Source organism: Lachnellula hyalina (genome assembly GCF_007821495.1).
Source record: "Lachnellula hyalina strain CBS 185.66 chromosome Unknown contig00229, whole genome shotgun sequence".
Classification (NCBI taxonomy): Eukaryota; Fungi; Ascomycota; class Leotiomycetes; order Helotiales; family Lachnaceae; genus Lachnellula; species Lachnellula hyalina.
Window position 1 is genome coordinate 1 of NW_022157343.1, and position 12,192 is coordinate 12,192.

At 48.7% G+C, this 12,192-nt stretch overlaps 3 protein-coding genes across 3 annotated transcripts; all 3 read left to right on the forward strand.

Annotated features, from left to right (window-relative positions):
* Nucleotides 1–1,582: 1,582 nt before the first annotated feature.
* LHYA1_G008954 (uncharacterized protein) lies at nt 1,583–2,458 on the forward strand (the record flags this gene model as incomplete). The annotated part of the gene is made up of 2 exons (XM_031153871.1): nt 1,583–2,014; nt 2,144–2,458. The coding sequence occupies 2 exons, from the start codon at nt 1,583–1,585 to the stop codon at nt 2,456–2,458; spliced, it is 747 nt and encodes a 248-aa protein (XP_031001572.1).
* A 1,127-nt stretch (nt 2,459–3,585) lies between these two features.
* On the forward strand, nt 3,586–7,773 carry hbx4 (Homeobox protein; the record flags this gene model as incomplete). Its single annotated transcript, XM_031153872.1, has 3 exons — nt 3,586–5,560; nt 5,609–6,840; nt 6,895–7,773. 3 exons carry the CDS (start codon nt 3,586–3,588, stop codon nt 7,771–7,773), a joined length of 4,086 nt encoding a protein of 1,361 aa, XP_031001573.1.
* Nucleotides 7,774–9,358: 1,585 nt separating this feature from the next.
* On the forward strand, nt 9,359–10,735 carry LHYA1_G008956 (Lipase A; the record flags this gene model as incomplete). The annotated part of the gene is made up of 1 exon (XM_031153873.1): nt 9,359–10,735. One exon carries the CDS (start codon nt 9,359–9,361, stop codon nt 10,733–10,735), a length of 1,377 nt encoding a protein of 458 aa, XP_031001570.1.
* Between the last annotated feature and the right edge of the window lie 1,457 nt (nt 10,736–12,192).

Genomic DNA, 12,192 nt, shown 5'->3' on the forward strand with positions numbered 1-12,192 from the left:
ATGTGGGCGTTTGGGGGGGTGGGAGGGCGTGGATTGGTCGGGGGTTCCGTAGGCTGGCGGGGGAGGGGAGTGCGGGGGGTCGTATTTTTGGGATTGTGGTTGTGCCATTTTTGGGGCTGGGTTTCAAGGGATGGATGGGAATGAGGAGAAGAGTGTTGGTGTTGAAGTGAGGAAGATGTGGCGCTGTGGATGTTTGAGGATCGATGAGGTGTAAATTGGCTTTGGGTGTGATACGAGCTCAAAAGAGGTTGGTTTGGAATCTCCTTTGTTTGTGTTGTGGATATCCTGAATAGGCTTCAGATGATATTTGTTGGGATTCTTGGTCGCGCGATTATTGGATTTCCTCGAGGATCAATGTCGTTGGAGAGAAAGAGATAGAGAAAGTCGGTCGAAGTACGATTGCTTACGACGCTTCTCCTCAGAAATGACTTCACCTGTCGTGACCGGCGAGTACTAAACTGACCGAGGGTTCCGGTAAGAGTAGGAGAAAAGGCACGGTACGGGCCTTGGGATTATAGAGATATAAAGTTTGGTTTTACAAAGAGAAGGAAGCAAAGGTAGTAGATATGGTAGGAAAGGAGAGGAAATGTGAGAATGAGGAGATGTTTTAGATATGAACGATACGCAACATTTGATGTCGCAAGCACTTGCACTGCACTGCCAAGCAGCCAGCGGCTGTGCGCCACTGTGGCGCACTTGAACTTGGCGCACTTGAAGATACCCCTCATCATGTGAACATGCGAGATGCTTTCCACTGTCCGTACTTCTATTTTGTCTTATAATTGGGGGAAGGGGAAGAGGCTTGTTTTGCGAAACAAAAAGAAGTGACGTATAATAATAACACGTCTATTAATAACCTTCCATCATCTCGGAAGACAACGGCAATCCTACGCATATCCCCAACCTCCCCAAAACTAACATTTCGACCCCTCCCCTCTATCATCGCCCGTTGACCTGTAAACCCCACTAGACACCCAAGTAAATAAACCCAACCTCCTATTTTTTGATAGTCAATATCAAGACAGCAGAGCCTTCAACCCCCCCTCTTCTTCTTCCGAAGCATCCGCAAAAAACACAAAAAAAAACAAGGCATTACAGTACTTTTTTTTCTGTCCAACCCGAAGCTCCGGCGTTCTCGCATTCGGCTCCAAACCCGCAGCGAGCAATATAATGGATTTCTAACCTTCTCTTCCTTCGAACTTACTTACACCTTCTCACACACTCCCTCTCACCTGTCCAAAATATTTGTTCTTCTCGATATACAGTATCGTCACTCATTCATCAATCGATCGATCAGTCAATCAATCAATCAATCACTCGATTCTATCTGATCCCCGCCTTCTCTTGAAAGAAGAAAACCAATCCTCCTTGCCTGTTGTTATCGCAACCGAGGTCACAGAGCTTGGACCCTATAAACAAGATCAGCAGCCCCGTCGCATCGCATCCCATTTAACCTGTTTGCGAAACCAACGTCACATTATCAATCAATAAACCTCGTCGCATTGCATCTCATCGCAACCCCCAGAACAAGAGAGCACGAAAACAAACCGTCCTCGTATCGCCTCTGAGCGACCGAGTCGCAATGGCTCCCATTCCTCTATCAAACCTCGAGGCAGCCTCGTCCGCCATATCCAACATCGCGAAGCGGCTTCCTATAGATCTCACCAACTCGGTCCTCGGACGAGACCCAACTGCACTACCCACGCCGACAACGACGACAAGCACGGCACGTTCATTGTTCTCACGTATATTATCCTCCAAGCGCTCTACAACCTCCATAATCCCTACCGGCTACGGCGCCATCGATTCCGGCCCCGCACCAGGTACAATCGTCGGGATAGTCCTCGGCAGCGTCGGTGGCTTCCTGTTGATCTTATGGTTAATATACACATGTTTGAATTTCGGGGCCCCGGTGGGCTTCGGCGGCGGCGAGAGTGCGTATACGGAGAGTGTGGTAAGGGAGAGGAGGAAGAGTCATCATAGCGGGAGTAGGAGGAGTAGGAGGCCCAGCGAGGTATGTATTCATTCATTCATTCATTCTTTCTTTCCCCCTCTTAAAGAGCTTGCTTTTTATGCGCGTGCAAAAAAAACAAAGAACTCTACTAAGATATTGCATCAACTAACAGCCTCGCTCCTCCATCAGACGATAGAAATCCGCTCGCACTCGCAAGTCCGCGCCCCCTCGCCCATACGTATCGTGCGCGAGCCTTCACCGCCCCGCGCCGAACGTATTATTGTAGAGGAACACCGCGAGGAACGTAGGAGAGGGGGGGATGATGAGGTGGTGGTTATCGAGGAGCATAGTCCGCCGCGTAGGAAGAAGAGTCATAGGGATAGAGAGAGGGAGATTAGTCGGGAGAGAGATGTTGATAGTGGGTTCCGGACCGTGGATCCGTTAGCGTATGGCGGTGTTGTGGGTGGGAATCCGAGGCGGGGGAGTAGGAGGGGGAGGGATTGATATTCGTTTTACTTCTTGTAGGGACCGGTGGTTGGGTAGGGTAGGGTTTGGGAGGCAGGAGGATACAGCACTGCAAGGACTCTTGCTATGATATGAGATGGATGGGCATTGCATTGGCAGGGCATTTACGAATAGCTAACTGGCTGTGATGCATCTTGTGCTTTTTATCTATACCTGGCGAGCAACGTAGCATAGCATATATATACAACATGTAGCATACCAATGAATAAAGACATTAAATTTAGACACCGGTTTAACAGTACTGATTTCTCTCAGTGCTCCATCCATCCACTTAAGAACGAATACTCTCGATCGCAACTGTACAAACTTTTCAGTAGAGTGCCTATAGTAGGATAGGCAAACTTCTAGTATCGCTAGTCTGAGTCGGCTCGGTTCGACTGACTACCACTCCACCCTTGTCTAGACTTAGGAGCATGAGATACGGAGTAAAATCTGACCGCAGGGGAAACTCCATATCATCTCAAAAATGGTAGGCCGGTTGAATAGAGGAAGAGATAGAGATAGATAGCAAGACTGACTAATCTTCTCTGCGATGTCGGACTCGGATCTCAGCTGCTGTCAGCATCGGCGGGTTGTTCATCCAGCCTGGTTTCATTGGTGGTTGGACGATTGGATGATTGGACTTTGAAAGCGAGACCCCAGCTTTATCTTGCACTTGCACTTGCATCTGCGGTGCCTCTATACGTAGACTCGGTGTGGTACGATTGGAGAATTCGAGCTGGAACAGGCGGTGGAAGGCTTAACATTGTTCCATGGCCAATCGGGGATTTTCCCAATCACATGGTTGGTGGAAGGTAAGCTTATAATGTGCCCGCTATCGACCCAAATGGATTCTGAAGGGCGTGCTCTTCAAACTTGACATGCGCAGGCCCCACTTAAACTATCCCCATCCCAGACGCCATGCTACGTGACTGTTCTCCGCTTCAAGTATGGCGGGGTTGAGTAAGATGATTACAACTTAGAACCTCCCTTCCTCACCTCTTGTGAACCTCTCTCTCTTCTTCATACCACGCCTTTCCCTTGATTCTGCCTCTCTCCTCGTATGTACAGTACCAGTGGTACCACATACGAGTACACCATCTCCCACTCTCCACCACGCCCTCTGAATGACTACCATTGACGAGGACATGGACGAGTTTTTCAATTTCGAAGATGCTGCCCATCCATTGGACCACAGCACCGACATCGACTTCACTGACTTCCCCTCGGGTCCCTACGATGTCAATCTCGCATTTGCAGAACAAGAAAATGACGAGAATTCTTTTATGTGCTTACAGCACTTCTCGGCCCCAGAAGAGCACCTCAATTTCGATCTCGACGGCCATATGGACACCACCATGTTGAGCCCCGCCGATTTCACAGACTTTGGAAGATGGATTGACGGCTCAGGTGTCCCAACTGAGCCCTGCGCTTATTGTCGCCGCATGAGGATTCATTGCAAGATCATTAATGAGGGTCTGCGCAAGGGCTCTTGTACAAGCTGTGTTGCGCTTGCGAGGTCTTGTAGCTTGACTCATGAGCCGTCTCGCTTGATTTCCCACCCACCGAAAGGAACACAACAGGAGGGTAGACGCTCATCGGCTGAGTTTTCCTTGCTAGGTAATGCTATCAGTAATGATAATAGTGACGTTGAACTCTTGGCTGGCCCTCAAGCTCAAGCTCAAGCGTGTGAGCAATGTGAGTATTGTCGAAGTCGAGGTTATCAATGCAAGTATATCCAGGAAGATGGCCGTGTCGGTGCCTGTACTAGCTGCGTTGCCCTTGTTCGGCATTGCAGCTTGGCCCCTGTTGATGATCTTGCCGACTGGAAGATTGACGACGGCATGGATGCGACCAATGCTTGGATCCCGACCAAGTCTCCCTTGGAATCTCCCATCGCTTCCTCACATAACAGGTCTGCGCCCAACTTGCTCTCACTGAGATCCTCAGACGAGAACATGAATGGCGAGGCCAATGAAAGCAATCCGAAAGTCGGCGCAAGGTTCTCCAGAGATTCAGTCCGTATTCTCAGGGGCTGGCTATCAACTCATCATCGCCATCCATACCCAACAGACGAAGAGAAAGAGGGTCTTCAACGTCAGACTGGTCTCAACAAGACCCAGATCACCAACTGGCTAGCAAACGCTCGTCGGAGGGGAAAGGTTCGTGCACCTCGATCAACTTCCCCAAGCGTGAGCAACTATTCCAAGGCAATGGACATCCCACGACGTGCTACCCCTGCTCTTGAAAACATGAATCCGCTTGAAAGATGGAAACATTCTCCTCCCGAAAACGAACCTGCTTCCGTCACCGCTATAGCTAAAGCCGTTACTTCGTCCACCTGGTCATCCGGTCGCGACAGCCCTTACGCTACGAGTTACGGACGTTCAGACGATGGTTCTTGCAACATCTCATCTACCAGCAGTTTCGGCACGTCGCATTCGAGTGGTGGTTCGTTTGCTTCTGCCTTTTCACACAAATCACAAGGCTCATTTGGTTCTTTTGGGTCTCTAAACATCAATGCCAATCGGGGACGAAGGCGTCGTCGTCGCCAAGCACCCAAACCTGTCAAGTTACCCAACATGAATGGCCCAATTCGTACCTTCCAATGTACTTTCTGTACCGAAACCTTCAAAACCAAGCATGATTGGCAAAGGCATGAGAAGTCCTTGCACTTGTCACTTGAGCGGTGGATCTGCTGTCCCAATGGACCTACTCAATTCTCTGTGGAATATGATCAAATGCGTTGTGTGTTCTGCGGCCTTCCAAACCCACCTGATGGACATGCAGAAATGCACAATTATTCCAGCTGCGCGGACCGATCGTTGGAAGAGCGAACATTCTACCGGAAAGATCATTTGCGACAACATTTGAATCTTGTGCACGATGCCAAGTTTCAAGGCTCAATGGAATCCTGGAAAGTAGCCACACCTGAAATCAGATCCCGATGTGGTTTCTGTGGTGTTGTAATGGGCTCTTGGACTTTTCGAGTAGATCATCTAGCAGAGCATTTCAAGGGCGGAAAATCTATGGCTGACTGGAAGGGTGACTGGGGTTTCGATCCTCAAGTGTTGGATATTGTTGAGAACGGAATGCCTCCATGTAAGTCTTCTTGAATATTGCTTGAAACAGAAACTGACAGTGAAATAGACCTTATTCATGACGAGCGGAATAGCGTCAAGCCATATGAAGCTTCGAAAGAAAAGGCTCACGAATCGCGGACTTTGGAAGATCTTATCAAAATTGGGCTGGTGGAGTATGTGCACGATAGAATCATCAAAGGCGGGGTGCCAACAGACGAAGAGCTACTAAATGGAGCTTGCCGGATTATTCGCAGATCTGACGAGCTCCTGGGTTCTCCTGGTGACATTGAGGTATCTTGGTTCCGCGATCTCATCTTGTTCTCGAGGGATAATGCTAGGGTTGACGAGGACATGTTGCAGCCTACAAACATAGGCCTTCCCTGGGCGAAGAAAGCGGAACTTGTCCACGGCTCGCTTCCCTACACTTGTAAAACAGACGAGAGTGTTATCAAGTGCCCAAAGGAGCGGGCCCTGAAGTTATTTGTCGACGCACAGCAGGCCTTAGGACTAACACCCACGACCTCCCAGCTACAGATCGAAGCCTGCCAAATTCTTAGCGACATTGAGAAGACCTCAAATTTTAAGTCGAAACCTGCCCTGGGCTGGTTCAAATATTTGGCCACGGCTTCGACAAATTGGCTTGAAGACTTTAGGAGGCGGGCAGGATTGCCGCGGACTTCGGAAATGAGATCTGAGAATATTCGTTCAACCGATGACAAGAGCATTGATTATAGCATTCATAATCAAGCCAGACTTGAGCAAGAGCTGATAGCCTGGGTCCAACTGCAACGAGCTCTTGATATCACGCCAAGTGATGCTGATATTCAGAGGAAAGCGCGGTTAATGGTATACAAGAACGACGATCCTTGGAATCAAACTGTTATGGATGATCCTGCAATGCTACACTTGTTCAAGCGCCAACGTGGCCTTGCACCTGAGAACGAGGACGGCCCTGATATGCCAACCCTTTCGGAAGCACTTGAGCTAGGCCTATCGCCAGCAAGTTCAGACCCTTCACAGAAGACTTTGCACTGGGCGTTGGACCAAAATGCACTTGGGTTACCGTCACCAAGTTTAGCAGACAGCGGCAATAATAGTGCACCTGGAACTGGAACACACACGCCGAATCACGACCAACCCCTTCTTCACACCACGATTCAGAACCAGCCATCCGCAAACTCTAATCCCGTCATGCCACTTAAATACTTCCTCAACGATGCCAACTGTTACGGCCGACTTGTCCGCGAGCTCTCTCGATTCGTCACTACCTGCACCTCAGCCAACAACCCCAACAGACACGTAAGAACCCACTACCAAACTCTTCAAATCAAATCATATTAACACAGCCTCTAGATCCCCACCGACGCCGAAATCCAAAACCAAGCCCGCTGGATAATCTACGACGACGACGACCCCTGGAACCAAACCGCAGCCGACAACGCCGAATGGCTCATCCGCTTCAAGCGCAACGTCGGCCTCGCGCCCCCAACCGAAGGGCCCGGCCTCCCCGTCACTTCTAGTTCCTGGCAAGTCGCAGCCGGCGGCTCTGGCTTCTGCCCTCCGTACCTCAAGGCTAAATCTCCACTATCATTCAACGAGAACGAGCCCGTGCCCGTGCGCATGGAAGATAAAGTCTACCAGATCAAAGCGACCACGGCGCAGAAATTCATCACCGGTCTCGCGGAACGCTACCAACCTCCCGCTTCTGTCTTCTGTTCCCGCGAGCTGGAGAACGGGCTGAATAACTACGTGCATGTGCGGATGACTGAGGGCGTCGTACCGAGTGATGACGAGCTCAAGGCTGAAGCGCGGGTTATATTGGGCACTGAGCAGACGGCTGCCGATGACCCATTACTGCTTGAGAAATTCAAAGCGTTGCATGGGATTGTCACTGATTACAACTTGCATGATGTCCTGGCACAGTTTGATGCTGAGTTGGAGATGGGAGGGATGGATTTCAGCTCCGCGGAGATGACTGGTCTTGATGTTGGTCTTGGTATTGGCGGCGCTGCTGGTGGTGGAGGGGGGGAGATGGACATCACGCCTCTGATTCCTGGGGGAGAAATCACACCTGGCATGCTCCAGAATGAACAGACGGAGTTGGCCATGGGCGTCGCGAAGGAGTATGCGGATCTGTATCGTGTGCAGGTTACCACTGCGTCGCCGTTGAGGAGGAGGGCGACTCGGAAGCTGGCGGAGAGTAAGGGCTTTAGCGTTCCGACGACGCAGTAGGGGCGGGGTGAGGTTCTTGTGGGAGGGAGTTATCTGGAGTTGAATGGAGAGAAAGGTTAGAAGCTAGGGGGTTTTTAAAGCGGTCTCGATAGTGTATATGGTTTGTTTCTTTGTTTGCAGAGAGAGTCTCAGTAACGTTTTACGATTGAATGGGAACTTGGGATGGAAAAGCTGAATTGTTTCTTGCTAACTCTACATATATAATACTTCGTTTTCTATACAAGGATCTAGCTATATGAAAATAGACATGATATACTTTGTAATTAGGTTTACCACAAGTGCTCCTCATGTGTAGAGATGAGTATAGTCCATTGGTATTTCAATAAAGACCACATGCGGTAGGCATTCCTGCATCCGTCCGCCGCTTCAATACTGTATACAAACGCTTTCCTTGAAAGTCGGTGTAGTCTAGAGTACAGGCTTTGAAATTTTCAGTAATAAGCTTAAATAATAAGATTACGAGAACTTGATCTGGAAGTCGAATGCGCTGGCTGCTACGCCGCTGGAAGGAAGGCCCTGTTATCCAGGGGGGGGGGGGGGGGGAGGTGGGTTGATACTAGACTAGACTAGGCACCTTATCTTTAGCGAAGTATTCGCTTATGATTATACTCTCCCCACCCCCTTAATAAATGTTATATCACGTAAAGTCCCCATAATACGTAGAATACTATGGAAATGAATGGCTAGAACCCTTGCAGTGGCCCGTGAATGGTACTTGTAAGGTCCTTGTAAGGTCCCACTAGGCCCTAGATATAGTGATATCATTTGCTGAATTGCCCTGTTTACGCGGTGGGGCGAAGGATCATTAACCTTTATTAAGGGGGGGGAGTAGAGGTAAGAATCGAAGTGGAACTATACCTTACAGTAGGTACTGTACTATAGCCTCCTTAAGTAAATCTACTAGATTATTGGTGTACCTAGATTCTTTAAGTAATCTTAATGATTGGTAGTTTTACCTGCTGTAATATATGTAGTAGCTATATAATCGATAACGAGTTTTCTTTAAGTGACTCTATCTCTAATCTACGTTAGATTTTGGATGTACTAATTAGCGCGCGTGGAGCAGGTAGAAATATACGCTTTACTTCGTACATTTGACGTATAACGCTTAATTGACTAGGATGATGAGGACTGATCTAGACTAGAACACAAGTGATATCCCTTTTCAGGAAACGATATTTGAGGATCTGCAAACATTCAGCTTGTACTGTACGCGTTAAGCTAGATTGGTAATGCGCTAGTAACAGAGGAGGGCGAGGAGGGCTGGAGGGTTACAGTACATGTGCATCTTTTGTTTAGCGACCCGACCTTTGGTACGGACCGGAGTATGGACGGACCGGGGTTATTATCAGACACTTGTAGATTCTTGCTTGAAAGGTGGCTTTTGATGGGTCTGCGTGCATGGCATTGGCAACTTGCAGGAGGGTGGAAAGGATTCAGGTGCATTCGGTGCGTAAGTGCGGCTCGTGGAATAGGTAGGCAAGGAGGGTAGATTGTTCTATAAAGCTACCAGCAGGTACGTACTGCATCTGATGACTTATTTGAGTCACACAGAAGCTTAAAAATATCCGTCTCCTTGTCTAACATGCCTTCTCCTTTCCCCAAACCAGGACTTCGAGTCTTTACATTGCTACTACTACACTTTACATATATGACCCACGCAACTCCACTCCAATACAACAACGCATTGCGTATCCTGCACCGCCAAAACCCCACTCCCCCAGACCTAGACCCTTTTTACTCAACTCCGCCTGGACTCAATGTCTCGTCCCCAGGAGACATCCTGCGCTACCGCCCCGTGCCATACCCAATCGCCGCATTCAACACCACCGTCCTGAACCTAGCCGCAGCATTCCACATCCAATACCGAACGACTGACAGCCTCGGGAATCCCGAAGCAGCCATGACAACCCTACTAATCCCCCTCAACGCCGACCCCGCGAAACTGCTCTCCTACCAGATAGCCGAGGATTCCGCATTCCAGTCCTGCGCTCCCTCCTTCGCGCTGCAAAAGATGTCCGCTTCAAACGTCACTAGTTCCATCGAGCTGGCGTTCATCGAAGCAGCGTTGAACAAGGGCTGGTACGTCGTCACGCCGGATTTCGAGGGCCCGAAATCAGCGTACGTAGCTGGTCCACAGGCCGGACACGCGGTTTTGGATTCGCTACGAGCGGTGATGCAATCCACGGCTTTTTCAAACATCACGGAGGAACCGAGGACTGCGTTGTGGGGGTATTCGGGTGGTGCTTTTGCGAGTAATTGGGCGTTGGAATTGCAGGCGAGTTATGCGCCGGAATTGAACTTGGTGGGTGCTGCGACGGGAGGGACGATCAATAACATTGCTGGTGCTTTCAGCGCGATCAATAACGGGATACTGGCTGGTCTTATCCCAACTAGCTTTATGGGTCTCGCAGCCGCGTATCCTGATTTCTCGGAAGCCCTGGAGGAGGAATTGGTACCGGAGACTGCAGCGACTTTCAAGACGGTGTTGACGGAATGTTCGTCGGGCGATTCGAGCGCCTTTACTGAACAAGACATGCTCTTGTACTTCAAAACCGGCGCTGCGTTTCTAAATACAAGTATAGTGCAAAGCACGCTCGATAAAGTGAATATCGGGAAACACGTGCCTATTACACCGCTGTATATCTATAAATCTATCAACGATGAGATTAGCCCTATCTCTGATACAGATGTGTTTGTGGATTTCTACTGTGAGGGTGGAGCGGACGTGGAATATAGGCGCGACGAATTGTCCGGGCACATCACGCTTGCTATTACGGGGGCGGGAGAGGCGTTGGCGTGGTTGGAGGAGCGGATGGCGGGGGTTGCTGTTCAGAGTGGATGTAGGACGACGAGTGTTGTGTCGACGCTGTTGGATCCGGTTGGTGTGCTGGCGTTGGGGGATATTGTTGTGGGGGCTTTGCTTGGATATCTTGCTGGGATGTTGGAGTCTTTGAAATAAGTAGAAAGGATGGGTGTTGTGGAAGTATTGTATGAAGGGTATTTAATGTAATTCTGTTCAATTGTTGATGCATTGGACGGGGTGCTTTGGGAAGGTTTAAATGAGCATACCGTGAGGTAGGTCGAATATAACGCAAATATCGAAATTTAGGAGTTCTAAACAAGAGGTTTTCTCTCGCCATCATTCCATGCAGCGGATTATATCTGCTCTCACTTGGCTAGGCTTCGACATTTGCGAGCATTTGAGAAACGCTCGAGATTGTGAGAAGAGAAATAGAGCGCAGTCGTGGAGACATACACTTGCTACATCTTTTACCAATGATTCCATGACAATTAGCAATACCGCTGTTATAGAACCGCATAAGGACGAAGAGTTTAAAGGAATGACGTACCAAGGCATGGGTTCGGGAAACGGCTTCATTCTTTTTTAGAACGGAGTTCATGAAGCGATCGAGAAACACTTACGTCCCTTTCTTAGTAATGAACGCAGTTTCGCATACACAGTTCCTAGAAGCCATTAGAACTATAGAGAACATTACTTGTACCCCGGAAACGACGGTAGAAGATCTAAAGATGATGGCGAGGAAGTTACGCCGAGACGGATGTTTGAGAAGAGGATTCGGTGGGATGAATCTTGTGGTATAGAGGAGTGTCTTTAGGGAAGATACCTTATTAGACTTGAACCTAGGATAATGGGTTTTTTGAAGATTCAGCAGAGTTCTTGGTAAGTCCCGCACCAAAAGCATTTGAGAATCTTCTAAATGGTCATTAGCAAAACGCTACTGGAAAATTGTATCGCAGTGAAAAGGAGGGTGTTACTTTTGGCAAAGACTAAACGAAAGGCATATGCCGAAAATCTCAAAAATATTTAGTCAATAAGGATGTAATGCCCCGGATCGATTCAAGTTCCAGCTTTCAGCTTGAAATGTGGCATTCTCGGTCTCGCTTAATCTTCTAGTTACAAGCTCGATTACTAAAGTCTTAAAAGGGGGGGTCGAGGAAACCAACCTAGCTGAAAGACCCACTATCCCCGCTTCTCAGATCCCGAATGTGATACAACCGCTTCACAACCCATGACAAGGAGAATTCCACTCATAGATGATCAACCCAGCCTTGACGAGATTGTCTATTAACACGTAGCTGTCATACGTTACGCATGCTACAGCATACTGTATTCTAAGCGAATTCTGTATACTCTACCCCGCCTACAGCATATCCTCATGTTTAGCTATGTCGGTAGTTACGAAGAGCGAGCGCATGATAAACAGAGATTTTTGGACAGTGGCGAGTGAAGTAACACTGCAGAATTCCGTCGATCAATTTGCGAGTACCCGTGTAACTTATTGACATAAACACATAATAAAGATCAGTGACTCGGTGGTGTTTTGGCTTGTCCTACCTCTTAAGTGTGCCACGAATACGTAAGCCGTCATGTAAATACTCTTCTTTTCCCTTCCT